At 37.0% G+C, this 15,064-nt stretch overlaps 2 protein-coding genes across 2 annotated transcripts in view; one reads left to right on the forward strand and one right to left on the reverse strand.

Annotated features, from left to right (window-relative positions):
• Positions 1 to 15,064, reverse strand: part of LOC130708402 (serine/threonine-protein kinase MRCK alpha-like) — a 63,029-nt gene that overhangs the window by 30,461 nt on the left and 17,504 nt on the right. Inside the window, exons 6-7 of the mRNA XM_057548369.1 lie at positions 3,037 to 3,120; positions 759 to 898 (exon numbers count right to left, since the gene is read on the reverse strand). Coding sequence (XP_057404352.1) covers positions 759 to 898; positions 3,037 to 3,120 — 224 coding nt within the window. The remainder of the gene's footprint in view (positions 1 to 758; positions 899 to 3,036; positions 3,121 to 15,064) is intronic.
• Positions 7,711 to 8,686, forward strand: LOC130708357 (guanine nucleotide-binding protein G(s) subunit alpha-like). The gene has a single exon (XM_057548123.1). It carries the CDS (start codon positions 8,020 to 8,022, stop codon positions 8,245 to 8,247), a length of 228 nt encoding a protein of 75 aa, XP_057404106.1. The 5' UTR covers positions 7,711 to 8,019; the 3' UTR covers positions 8,248 to 8,686.

The following is a 15,064-nucleotide window of genomic DNA, read 5'->3' on the forward strand; positions in this document are numbered from 1 at the left end:
CATTTGTCAAAATCCAACACCCCTTACAGATAAAAACACTCAACAAACCAGGAAGAGAAGGCTGTTTTCTCAACCTGATAAAGGGCATCAGCCATGAAAAATAATGAAGTATTGATACATGCTACATGGGTGAGTCTTGAAACATTATGCTTAGTGAAAGAAGCCAGTTACAAAACTCCACATGTTGTATGATTCCATTTATATAAAATTCAGAATAGGCAAATCCATAGAGATAGAAACAGATTAATGGTTGCTGGGGCTGGGGGCAGGGGTGAATGTAGAGTGACTGCTAACTAATAAAGGTTTCTTTTTGGTGTGATGAAAATGTTCTAAAATTAGATTGTAGTGATGGTTTTACAACCTTGTGAATATACTAAAAACCACTGGGTTGCCCATTTTTAAATGGTGAATTTTATAATATACGAATTATATCTCAATATAAAGAGCATCTGGTTTTAAGGTTGTATTTCCTTTTCTGCTACACACACACATACACACACACACACATAAGAATATAAACTTCTGACTAAAAAAAATAAATAAATAAACTATTACAAATATTACACAATTACAATCCATACCCAAGAGGTAATGATGCAAACTTTAGGCAGAAATCTTCTATTTTAAAGTTCACATGGCAATGGAGAAAATTAGAAACTTAACATAAGTTAAATGACAACACTATTTTTAAAAATTTCAGAAACCATTTTTATTCCCAGATTTTTTTGATAAAAAATACTCTCCCTTTCGAAGCTTACCTCATGTCAATCACTTGACTAACTACAACATTGGGTGTTGAGTCTTCTTCTTCATCCATATCATACAGGAAGAGTTTGAAGTCACACACTACAGCCAATGCCCTCTGCCATCCTTTTTTCATCCCTGCTTTCTTTGGAATCTTTAGTTTTTATTTTTCAAAAAACAAATAAAAGCAATCCAAGCTGAAACATCAAATACTACCCAATTATTACATATAAAATTAAAATAATAAAAATGAAAAAAAAATGTGTTATAAATCTACCACTTGTTAAAGATTGGAACAGAACTATATAACATAATTCCTTTGAGGACTAAACAATTCTTAGGTTGTGAAAATAAGATCAATACCATTTCCATTAACACTAGTCACAGCGTTGCCTCTACCTAAGATTAAATTCAATTTTGGTAGCCTCAAATTCAACTCAGATTTTAAATATTTCTGAAGAAGATTCTTTCACTTTTAGTTTCATAATTTATTATTACTGACTGGAAGTCAAATTTACACCATTAGAAGGGATTTTAGCATTCGTTCATTGCAAAGTAAGGTCTAAACAGAAAACTTTGGGAAATTTGAAAATATCCTATCGGGGACACTTAAACTTTATTCTGAAATCATATTCTTCAGATGATTTTCAATTGCATATAATTAATATCATATAACATATCATAAATATTTCTGAAAAATATTGTGCACACATGGTGAAAAGTGATTAATAAACTCTTTAAGACTTCATCTGAAACCAAAATATTGACACTTACCCAGACATGGCCTTCATAGGCTGTTCCCATGCCTTTCTGTGAGTCTAGACAGAAGGCACCTTTCTTCTGATGAAAAGGCACGGGACAAGTTTTTGGAGCTTTTTCTACACAGGTTGTGTGACATGAGAACCCACATGCTTTTTGAGGGAAATAAAGAGATATGATTGTAGGGGATATGATGGTTTGACTCCCTCAACCCCCATTGCAATTCTCTCTACTACTGTAGAGATGAAATGCTAAAAACTACATTTCCCAGACTCCCTTGGAACTAAGTTTTGGACCTGATGTAAGCTCCACTAATAAGATAACTCTCTGTAAGACTTTGAGTTGAGTCAAGATGGGAGAGATGCCTGATGTAGCACATCCATTTTACTGGCTTGGATCTTGACAGAGGGAGTGTGAGGTCACAGCTGCAGTGGTGGTTTCTGAATTTGATGGAAGCTCTCTTAACTCTGCAGCAACAGGGTCTTTCCTGACTCTGGCAGAAGTTGCAGGTTCTGAGGGCTGCAGCAGTGGTGGCAGCTTCCAGATTCACCATCTTCTTGTGACAAAGGTGGGGCTGTCCCAGGCTCAGCAGAGACTGAGTAATGCTGGCAGCAGGAGATGCTCCTGGGAGCTCAGCTCAGAGCCTGCCTCTGCTGCCCTAGGAGAATTGTATGGGCACATAATTCCCCATTTAAAATCCTATTTTCTTTAATATGCTAGGACACATTTATGGTTAAGGCATCTCTGACTGTCACAATGCTGAGGGCAGGAAAGTTGTCCTGCTCAGCACTGTGTGTCCCTGAGTGGACACTCGACAGGACTGGCTGGGGAAACCAATGAGTACGGAGTCTGTTCCCTAGGATGACGTATGAGGTGCCTGTGTAGCACTGTGATCCACTGTTTGATATTTCCAAAAAATATATTTCTTTCTTTCAACGATATCTGCTGTAATAAATTCATTGAGTAAAATAAAAGGATTACAGCTCAAGGATAGTATTCCATTTTCCTGTCACATAAGCTGGTGGATGTCATCCTCATACTCTACTGAGTGTGTACAGGGGCTACCTGCTTTTTCTCAGATCTTCAATTTATTCCCCTCTTTTCAGCACCACATGTCACCTCTGCCTCCTAAAGGACTTGGTGTCCCTAATCCCTGAATCCTTCTAGGTTTCCAAAGTATTAATTATCTTGTGACTTTTTGGCAAGTCATTTCTAAGCACCTGACATTCATATTTCTCAGCTCTCCTAACCCCTCACTCAGGTTCTTCCATCTTTCAAAATTATGTTGACTTATTTGTCTACTCTCTCTCTTTAGTCTGTTTAACAAGTTTCATTAGAAAGCAAAAGTGTAGGCATTTTTGAATCTACTATGTTTAACCAGAAGTCTCCAAGAAAAAAGGAAGAAAAGAAAGAAGGGAGGAAAGGAGAAAGGGAGGGAGGGAAGGGGAGGGGGAGGGAGGGAGGGGTTAGAGACCAAAACGAACTTATTCTCATTTTTCAAGGACCTGCTAAGTTTATAACTAAATCAAGTACCTGAGTTGGAAAGAGGATTCTATTATGATATTCCTTTCTCTTTATCGTTGGGGTGTGAACTGGAAGGTGAGCAGAATCTGTGATCTGAATCAAAGAGACAAAAATAAATATAGGCAAGTTACCTGTCACCAAAATTATAAGAATTAAATTATTTCTCAAGTAAGACAAAAGAATAATACTTGTTAGACAAAAACACAATAAAACTAAAATTCTCACAAAGCTGAAAATATATTTTAAGTAATTTAAATCTATGCTTTCAATTTCTACAAACAAAATACATGTATATTTCATATACTTTATATCAATTTGGCTATTTTTAAATGTGTGTCATAGCATGTGCATGTAGACTACATTAAAAGGAGAATATTAATCATACACGTATTTAAAGATACTTTCATTAAGTAGATATACGATCAGAATCTTCAAAAGATTTCTTCAACTACTTGTCTTATAAATGTAGAAGGGATTTATGGCTGTAAATATGTAGAAATACATTAAAATCAATTATAGAGGGTTCAGCAAGATTTTGTGAATACTACTAATCTAAAAATGGGTGCAGGTAACTTAGATTACATTTCTTAAATTAGACTTCAAAAGCATATGAAATTGGGCTGTTTATATGATATAAAATTTTTCTTTCCGAGGAAATAGTAGAAAATACGTTTTGAAATGGAAAGAATTGGATGCTTACAGATGTTACTGGGGAATAAGGTTTGATTGTAAGTGAAGATGCTGCACAGCTGAGCAGAGCATATAAGTATATAGACTTGAATAATGACAAATACAATGGAGAAAAAATACAAGAAATTGATAGTAAATGCAGGAGATTCAGAACATTTGCCAAATTTTCAAAGTTATGAAGAAAAAAATGCCTCTTTGTGACACTTGATGAACCTACACAGACACATCGTAATCACACGAAGTCCATAGTCTACATTAGGGTTTACTCTTGGCCCTGTACATTCTATGGGTTTGGACAGATGTATAAGGACATATGTTTATCAGTATGGCACCATACAGAATCGTTTCACTCTCATAAAAATCTTCTCTACTCTGCCTGCTCATCACCTCACCCCCAACCCCTGGAAACTACATGATCTTTTTACAGCATGTAGTTTTGCCTTTTCTAAAATGTCATATAGTTGGAATCATACAGTATGTAGCCCTTTCAGATTGGCTACTATCACTTGGTAAGATGCACTTTAGATTCCTATGTCTTTTCATGGCTCCATAACTCATTTATTTTTATCACTAAATAATATTCTATTGTCTTGACGTATCACAGTTTATTTATCCAGTCACCTACTGAGGGACATCTTGGTTGCTTCCAAGTTTGGGCAATTATAAATAAAGTGGCTATATACATCCACGTACAAGATTTTGTGTAGAGGTAAGTTTTCATTTCATTCGGGTAAATACCAAGGTGCTAAGCTGCAGGATTGTTTGTTTTCTTATTGTAGAGTTTTAAGAGTTCTTTGTATGTTTTGGATAACAAATCTTTATCAGATTTGTCTTTTGCAAATATTTTCTCCCTGTCTGTGGCTAGTCTTCTTAGTCCCTTGACATTGTCTTTTGCAGAGCAGAGGTTTTTAATTTTAATAAAGTCCAGCTTATCAATAATTTAGTGGATCATGCTTTTGGTTTTATATTTAAGAACTCATTACCAATCTCAAGGTCAATGAGATTTTCTCCTATGTTGTAGTTTTGCATTTTATATTTAGGTTTATGATCAATTTCAAATTAATTTTTATAAAGAATGTAAGGTCTGTGTCTAGGTTTATATTTTTCCATGTGGATGTCTAGTTGTTCCAGCACCATTTGTTGAAGAGACTCTCTTTGGTCCACTGTATGCTTCTGGGCTCTTTATTATATTCCATTGATCTACTTGTCCATTCTTTTGCCTTAAAAAGGATTGAAATTCTGACACATGCTATAACATAGATGAAATGTGAAGATATTAAGTGAAATTAGCCAGACAAAAAGGGGCAAATATTGTATGATTCTACTTATATAAAATATATAGAATAGGCAAATTCATAGAGACACAAAGTACTTCAGAGTTTACCAGGGACTGAAGGGAAGGGAAATGACAAGTTATTGTCTAATGAGGATAAAACTTACTTCTGTTCGGGGAGATGGAAAAGTTTGAGAAATAAATACTGTAATGGTGATGTTTGCAGAACATTGTGAACGTAATTTATGCCACTGAACTCTACACTTAAAATGAATAAATAGAAAATTTTATGTTATGTATATTTTACAACAAAACAAATAAGTAACTAACTAAAAATAGCTCGTACATGACAGAAGTGACATTACAAATTGTTAGGGAAATGATAGACTAGTCAGTGAATGGTACTTGGACAACTAACTTTCATGGTATCAGGGTGGCAAAAGTTAGATTCCTACTTCATAGCAAACAAAGATATAATTTCCTGGTGATTTAAGGACCTAAATGCAAAAAAGCAAAACTTTAAATCTTTTCAAACCTTTGGGGACAGAAGGATACTATAGAAATGGATTTCTTAGAAAAAAAGCTCAAGCAATAAAAGGAAAGACTGATAAATTTTAGTAATTAGAATTAAAAATCTCTGCATGACAAAATGAAAGCAATAATAAGACACCACTTCATCAGAACTACAAAATTTCAAATGTCTAGTAGCAGCAACGGTTGACATGGGTATAACAAAATGAGAACTCTTACATGCTGCTAAGTGAGAGTGGAAACTGGTTTTTAAAAACTCTATTGCCCAGCAAAGTGAGAAGAGCATGCACATGGAGGGTAATTTAAGGTGGGGACGCAGAACCCATGTAGTGTGAGAAGTGATGGGTTAGCTGCAGAGATGGCAGATTGGTCACAGAGAATAGAGCCACTCAAATAATAAGCATATTGAGAATAATAAAAGGCAAGTTTCTCACTATCATCACAGAAAGGAGCTACAAATATGGAAAGAGAGAAAACGAGAATGAACCCTATAATGTTGGATTGAAATTAGAGGTATGAATATGTGTATGAACTCATAGTTTTTATAGGTAAGTAAGTAGACAGCTAGGTAGGTAGAGATGATAGATGGACAAATAGATGATAAATAGATACATATAGAGAGACTGATATATAATATATTTTTCTCCATCTCTATCCAATAAAACGTTCTGGAATACTGATACCCCAATAGCAATAAGCACACCTAACACCCAGATATTGACTTCTAAATACCATTTTCCACTAAAAGCAATCAGAGTGCCTTGGAGAAATGGCTAAATCTAGGGCTGGGAAAATACAGATGAGCTGTACAGCCATTTGAATGCCAGAATAAATTAAGACTATAATGGATTATAAGCCATGGATAAAATTAAAAATACTATGTGTCCATACAGATATAAATAAATTGCAAGTTTGGTGAGAAATGGGGTACTTACCATTTCAGAGTACCTCTCTACAAAGTACTCATTAATTACAAAGGAGAAAAAGTAATTTCAACATGGAGAGGCCTGGAAAAATCTCACCTTAGTGCAGAGGTCAAAGTAAACATCATCAATAATGGAATAAGTCAAAATCATATACCACCTGACAGGATACAATGAGAAGACCCCAGTATCACTTCTGTGATATTCTTAACAAAGATGCATAATCTGAATCAAGTCGTGAGGAAACACTTGTATAAAAAGAGAGACATTCTCTTCTACACCAGCCTGTGACTTTCAAGAGTATCAAGGTAATGAAGTAAAAGAAAGACTAAGAAATTCTTCTATATGGAAAGAGACTAATGAGAGATGACAACCAAAAGCAAAGTACAATTTTGAACTGCATCCTTTTGCTATAATGGACACATGGGGACAGTTGGTGATACCTGAAGTGGTCTGAGGATTAGATGATAGTAATGCATCAATGTTAGTGAGATGGTTGTATTATATATTATAGGAAGTAGGAGAATATTCTTATTGGTCAGAGTACAAGATAAAGAACTCAAGGTGATGGAAAATCAAATGACAACTTTCAAATAGTCTAGGAAAAATAAATTTATACTCTACTTGAAATATTTCTGTAAAATTTGTGATTGTTTCAAAAACATTAAGCCATCAGTTGGCAAAATTTTACATTGAAAATATGCATTTCACCACCCAACAACTAACAAATTCTCCCATATGTATATAGGCAAGTGGGTCCCAACGGGCTCATTATAATAGAGAAATTGTAATAAGGAAAAAAAGTCATCAACTGATCAAAAGGAGCATGGTTATGTGAATCCAAGTATATTTATACACTGGAATACTACACAGAAGTTAAAATTAATGAGCTGTTTTGACATGAATAAATAGTGTGAAAATAATAAGTTGTAAAACAATAGGGATAATATTTGTGTGTTTTAAGCAGACCAAGAAATCCTGTGAACTTGAAGGATACATGCTTATGATATAAAATATAAGAAGGTGAAGGGAAGAATGCACACCATTTCAGAATATTCAATCACCTCCCAGGAAAAAGAAGAATGAAGCTAGATGGGCTCAACTGTTCAGTATCAAATTAATTTTCTTTTTATCTGAATCAAAAATGGCAAACTGTTTTGCTAAATTTGTGGGTAGTAGGTTAATGGGCTTGCGATAGATTATTCCTTGTACCTTCTTCCATGATGGAAATATTTTATTGTTAAAAATTTAAAACAATAGAGCAGCTCCCGCAGCTCCTGCTCTGGTCCGCCTCGGTCCGCGGCGGCCATCAGACCCCTCGGCTTCGGCTCGAGGGGCCGGGAGCCGCGCGCTCGGCTCGGTCAGACCGACACCACCCTCCCCGCGCGGCCCGCAGTCCGCCCCGCGCGCTCCTCCCCGAGGAGCCGAGCCCGCGCCCGGCCCGCTCGCCCGGCGCTGCCCCGGCCCTCTCCGCCCGCGTGAGGCCGCCCGCGCCCGGCCCCGCCGCCGCCGCCGCCGCCGCCGCCGCCGCCGCCGCAGCCCGGCCGCGCCCCGCGCCCCGCCGCCGCCGCCGCCATGGGCTGCCTCGGAAACAGTAAGACCGAGGACCAGCGCAACGAGGAGAAGGCGCAGCGCGAGGCCAACAAAAAGATCGAGAAGCAGCTGCAGAAGGACAAGCAGGTCTACCGGGCCACGCACCGCCTGCTGCTGCTGGGTGCTGGAGAATCTGGTAAAAGCACCATCGTGAAGCAAATGAGGATCCTGCATGTTAATGGGTTTAATGGAGAACAATATTACCCCTAGATGATGGCTTCAATTTCTCATCTTCCCGGCTATGTCCCATCACACTTTGCATGCTGGAATTGCCCGTCTTAGGAACTTCTAATAAGAATACTATTCTGTTGGGGAGGGGGGAGGGGGCCCTACCACCTAACCTCTAAAGATAACAAAAAACACCAAAAAAAAAAAAACAAAATAAAAAAACAAAAAAAGGAATCCCTAATTGACAAAACTGTAGTGTATCAACCATCCAAGGCATCTACATAAAAAGTGATTGACAGTTTACTGTACCAAAAGTTGGCATTTGAGAGCTATGACACATCCTTACTGAGCCACCTACTGTGTACTAGATGCTATGCTAGACCCCTGAACCCTTCTAATACCTACTAACAGCCTGCTCTTCTATCTGTGACTCTGTTCTACAAGTAGAAATAAGTATTAACATGTGATAAATAAAAATTATCTGCATGTCTCAGCAAAAAAAAAAAAAAAAAAAAAAATTTAAAACAATAAAATAAAAGTGTTATCAAAATTTTAGAGGCTCTGAGCAGAATTTGAAAACAAGGTCTGGCCTGGCTATAAACCACACTGAAATTTTCCAAAGCAGACCACATGTCTCCAGAAGAACTCTCCATCTCGCCTCCAGAATTCCAAAGTGGGCAGCAAAGAACCCTGCCCAGATTATTCAGGGTGAATGAGATGCAGAGAAAGAAGGGAATAGCATTTTTGAAGAGGGAGAATATGAGCTGGGAGACACCAAACCCTTTCACTTGAGGAAACATTTTCTTTTGCAGAGAGTCAAGCTCTCTGATTAACATGAAGGGCAAATAGTTGTTTTATGTCCCATTATATAGGAGATATGAAATTATCTTTAATTTTAAGTGCAGTCACAAATGTATTTCTTTGTTTTGTTTTTGTTTGTTTGTGGTTTCTTGCATGACGGAAGGTCTCTGAGGGTTATTTGTATTTTTTGTTTGTTTTTTTTTTTGATTTTATATTATAGTTGATTTACAATGTTGTGTTAGTTCCAGGTGTACAGCAAAGTGATTCATTTATACATATAAACATATCCATTCTTTTTCAGATTCTTTTCCATATAGGTTATTACAGAATACTGAGTAGAGGTCCTTGTGCTATAAAGGAGGTCCTTGTTGATTATCTATTTTATATATACTAGTGTGTATTTGTTAATCCCAAACTTCTAGTTTATCCCTCCACCCCATGTTTCCCCTTTGGCAACCATAAGTTTGTTTTCGAAGTCTGTGAGTCTGTTTAGCAAATGTATTTTTATGCCTTACATAATACCAGACTTGATGTTATGATATGATTGTGTAAAATATTCCTGTTACAGCATGACTCTGTAATGTTAATTAAAACACTGCAAATAACAAGAAAATTTTCCCTGCCAGACCATGTCCCCTCATGCTTTGTACCACAAGTTTTACTGACCATTTCATCATTCACCTAACTGTGCTCTCTGCTCTTTTAAATCCTTGCTTCATAGTAGACCCCATCATTAAGTTCTCTGTTCAAGTGCAGGTAGAATTTTTTCTTTTTTCACTGATTTTCAGGAGCAGTTTTCTCATTTGAATTTCAAATCTTCCTGTGTTATCAGTTAAACTTAATATTCTCTATAGACTCTTCCTAAGCAATGCATCTGATTAGGAGAGAAACAGCAATGTTTCTGAATGGGATTCAGTCTCCCTTTGTTTGTTACAAGTGAAAAGTTCTGAAGCAAAGCTACCCCAGAGAGGCACCTTCACTGGGTCTGCTTCGTCTCCACTGTATGAGGATGGAGATGTGGATCTGGAACTGATGTAAAACTTGATATTTAGATTCTGTTCAAATATGTTCTCAATTGGATCAGCCTAGAAAAACAAGTTAGGGAAAACAAAATTTTAAGAGATCACTGTGAAGAATTCAGGACTCTTAATGGAAGTCATGAACATTACAATGCTTCCTAATAATGGGTGACAAAATTATTATTTTAGTATATTTGTTAGAAATATGTCAACCCACAAAACCATAGCCATAATGCTTCAATAGTGGACACAGCTGTTCCCACCTGCACCTTCTCTTTAGCAGGTGTTGTTTCACATCCATCATTCCATCCCATGTGGAGGTACCATGACATTAAAAAAAAAAAATTGAGCAGGTAGATTTCATCCACAGTGGGTAATAGAGAAATGAACTAGAAACTAAAGATAAGAATTCTATCCCTGAGGGTACCTAGTAAAAAGATTCAGAATATATCACCCCAAAATATGCCACTTTGACATATTAATTATTTGAATTAAAATACTTGAGAAACAGCCATGCAAGGACACTGTGACCCTCCTTTGTCCTCCTGAAGGCAAGATATAGACCTCCCCTGTGAAAGGCACCCTCCCTGTACCAGGAGGAGGGAAGACATTCTTATCACCAGACACAGCGAATTTAAGGCCATGAAGGCTGCATAAACAAACCTTGTTAAACAACCCATATCTTCCTTGTTACTTCACCATTCATTACCCATAACCCAAACCACTTTGTCTATCAATTCTTCACAAATTTACTGTTTCTTTGACTAAAAAAGTGTAAAAGCTTCTTACTCTGGTCACTTCAGGTCTTCTTTCTCTTGGGAAGGCTCCCATGTACATGTAAAAATTCAATAAAATGTGTATGCTTTTCTCCTGTTAATCTGTCTTACGTCAATTTAAGTCTTAGGCCCAGCCAAAGACCCAAAGAAGGTAGACAAGAATTTTTCCTCCCCCACACCAGATTAGGCATTAAATGAAAGCAAAAGAAACTAATCATTGTGATTAATAATTGTGACTAATGGTGCAAATGCAAACCCCTGCTTATTTCACAGTGTAGAAATCCTGGCACTCAGGCGTCGCCATCTTTTATGTTTAGAAATTTTTAAACTTTACTTTGGAAGATCATATTGTTACCAAGCCGGCTTGCCACATGACAGGCCAATAAATTGGGAGACAAGGTGCTGAGGCAAGGAATAAGGACTTTATTCGGAAAGCCATCAGACTGAGAAAATGGCAGACTAGTGTACCCAAAAAACCCACCTTATGGGGTGTCTGGTTGCCAGTTTCTTTTATAGAACAGAGAGGGGGAGGAGGGGAGGAAGTAAAGTGAAAAGGCCATTTATCTTGCAAAATATCTCCTGCTCACTTGGCCTGCATTGGGGAGGGGATGTGTTAATTTCTTCTTTTCTGTAGCAACTCACAGGTGGGCAGGGTCAGAATGTCTCCCTGTGAGGTGAACAAAGGCCTTTTAGTTTAACAGTCAGGAAGAGGGGCAGGGTTCCCTGTGGCAGGCCAGTGATTGTAACAATAACAAAAACAATGAAAAGCAAACGTTAAAGTAAAAGAAACAGAATCATGGAGTCAGAGTTTGCTCTTCCCTGTTACACTATAGTGCATAATTTAGTGAGGAGGCTATAGGGCAGCCCTCCTGGAGTTGCATACACTCCATATGGTACTTCATATGGTTCTAGAGAATAAAAATAGTGTTTTGCTATTTTCTTTACACATAATATGTAATATACATGAGATGGTTGTGGTGGTGATAGCAGTTGTAACTGGGATTTAGGGGTGGGGGGAGCTGGTAGAGATTATAGAAAGGCTAACACAGCCCTGAGCACACCTTAGTCGTAGACTCTTAGAAAGTCCTATGGGTTTGTATGAGCACGTTTTTTGGCTAACAGAATAAACTCTCTTTAGAGAATAAGGCCAAATAATAAGGAACAGAAATAATAGATGATGTGCAAAGCAAAAAGCTTTGGTTAGTAAATTACTTCTTAAGCTTGCTGTCATTTCAAGGTGGCATCAGACATGTGGCTTAAATCCCCAAATGCCCAGTTTATTTTCTCAGTATCTTCCATTGTTAATTCATGTGACCACTGTTATGAAATACAGTGTACTACTATTCATATAACATTTGATTAATTTTTTTTTTTTTTTTGGTGTGGTGAATTTAAAAGTCTGCTTTTGGATTGATTCCTGGTACAATTTTCTATGTGGCTAATACTTTAGAGATCAACAAGTCTCCCAACAAAATACTTGAGCCTAACACTGAAGGCTGGAACTTTAAAACCAGCGAGATTTGCCTGTTGCTAATAGACGTGTTTCCTGGTAGGGCCATGAGCCTCACTGGGACAGAGTCCTCATCCACCTTGCGTGTGCAACTCTCAGCACAATGCCTGGCACAACTGAAACTCAAGTCTTCCCACCTCCATTAGCTGCCTTCTCCATATGCCACCCTCCCACCCTCAGATCACAGCCACATCCTTCACAATCACTACCCTCTACTTCACCAGCTGGTCTGTTTATATCCTCTCTCTCTCTCCTTTTTTTTTTTGCAAACTAGTTTTTCAGTGTGAGGTGTAGCAACTAAATGGAAAAAGGGCATAACTCAAATATATAATGCTAATTAAGTATTATGATGCAAACAACCAGGGACATACCGCCTATGGCAAAAGAAGCCCCTCTTGTGTCCCAGTCAACTGCCTTCCTTCCCCAAAGGAAACTACCTCTGATCATCTCTTTGCATTTGTTTAGAATTTTAGCACATTACATTTGCATCCCTAAACACTACTGTAGTGTAAGTGCCTGAGATTAAACTTTGGATTGTAGTGTAAGTGCATGATATTAAACTTTGGATTGCTGAGGCATCCATTACAAAAGACATCCATCGTGAATAAACATCTTGCCTGCCTATGACACAGCTACCAGCATAACAACCATATAAGGAGTTGTCACCCCAGCCATGAAGTTTCCTTTCAGAAAGCCCTCAGCAACCTAGATAACTGACCACTTGAGCCACCCGTTTATCCCTTCCCATGCCCTGAATCCTGCTCTTAAGCTTTAAATTAGACAATAGTGAAACCCTGAAACCCGAGACACCCTACCCTCCATCTTAACAAAAGCAGAGCCCTGGGTCCACTTTCTCTCCTGTTCTCTCTACCTGCCACCTCGTTGTGTGGCCACTGGGTATGCCATGTACCCTCCAGGACCTGTGAGTGATCAATCCTGTTCCTCAAAGTTCCCTGATAGTTTTTACTGAAGCACATCCTGCTATCATAATAAGAACCACAAGGCTTGGTCCAGCCACAACAATGGGCCCTGTGGTGGTGGAGAGGAATGTCTGTGGGACTCACTGCAAGTACTATGGCCCAGGTGAGTGCCCCGGGCATTCCTAGCCAAGAGCATCACTACCAATAGGCTGAAACTAACACAAAAACCATAGTTTAATTTTGCTCATAGTGTGTTCTTTTTTGTGCCTGGCTTTTTTCACTCAACATTATGCTGAGAGATTCATTCATGATGTTGTGTGCAGCTATAATTTATTCATTTTTATTACTATAGTGCATTCCATTATATTCACATAACATAATTTCTTTATTCATTCTACACTTTGATGAACACTTGTGTTTTAGCTGTTACAAACATTCTTCTACGTATCTCCTTGAATAAAATGTGCAAGCATTCCTGTAGGATGTATTTCTAGAAATGAAATTATAGTATATGCATGTTCATATTGCTTCAAATACGCACCAGCACTTGTTTTTATAGTCATTTTATTTTAATTATTTTAAATAGTGGCATCTCATTAGGTTTAGAACTTTTAATACGTTTATTGTCTATTTGGATTTCCTCTTTTATGAGTAGCCTGTTAAATTTCTTGCCACTTTCCCACTGGGTTGACTGTCTTTTTTGTATTGATTTACAGGGCTCCGCACATATTCTTGATATGAGCCTTTGTTAGTTGTATGTGTTACAAGTATCTATCTCCACTCTAAGGCTTGTGTTTTAATGGTCTTTTTCCCACTGTTCTACACTACTAGCATTATAATAAATTAAGTATTCCTAATACATTTTTTCTGGGAACTGTTGTGTTCCACTGGTCTATGTGTCTATGCTTTTGCAAATACCATACAGTTTTAATTACTGTAGTTTTATAATGTCTTGATACTTTTGAGTGCCAATTTGTTCTTCAAAAGCATTTTTACTTTCTTGGCTTTTTGTGTTTCCATATAAATTGCGAATTCCATAAAAAAATAGGATTTTAATCAAGATTATATTGAATCTTGATATATTATATTGAATCTTCAATCTTGGTGGAATCTTGATTGAACTGATATATTATCAGTTAAGGGAGAATTAATATCTTTATAATATTCAGTCTTTCAATCTAGGGTTATAGTGTTACTCTCTATTTAATTTAGGCCTTTTCAAGTGTCCCTCTTTAAATTTTATAATATTTCTTCCTAGAGGCCTTTTAGCTATTGTTAGATTTGTTTCTAAATACTTGATTTCTTATGCTATTGTAAATGGTGTTTAAAAAGGTAATTATTTAATATTTCTTCTTCGTCCATAGAAAGACATTTGAGTATATTGATGTGATATATATCTATTTCTGTATATTACATTGTAGTCAATATATTCTGTACATACAATATACTCTGTATATTGATTTTTGTACATTGACATGGTAGTTAACCACCTTGTGAAACTCTTTTATTAATTCTAAAAATTTATTGAAAGACCCTGCATTTCATAATGATTAGAAATAGTCATAGCAGGCATCTTTGTCGTGTCCCTAAATATAAAAATGGAAAAGTTTCAGTATTTTACCACTAATTACACTGTTTGCTATGAATTCTGTTGCTGGTGCTGATACCTTCCATCAGATTAAGGAAGTTCTTTTCTATTTCTAGTTGGGAAGAGGGGTTTTGCTTTTGTTTTTGTATCATAAAAGAATGTTGAATTTTATCAGATGTTCTTATGCTTTTATTGATATATGGTTTTTATTTTTAATCTGTTACTATGTTATGCTCATTCATTTT

This window comes from Balaenoptera acutorostrata, chromosome 6 (assembly GCF_949987535.1).
Source record: "Balaenoptera acutorostrata chromosome 6, mBalAcu1.1, whole genome shotgun sequence".
NCBI classification, from domain to species: domain Eukaryota; kingdom Metazoa; phylum Chordata; class Mammalia; order Artiodactyla; family Balaenopteridae; genus Balaenoptera; species Balaenoptera acutorostrata.

What these genes read in the sequence shown, in the direction of transcription:
- LOC130708357 (XM_057548123.1), top strand. Translation starts at nt 8,020, where the DNA reads ATGGGCTGCCTCGGAAACAGTAAGACCGAGGACCAGCGCAACGAGGAG.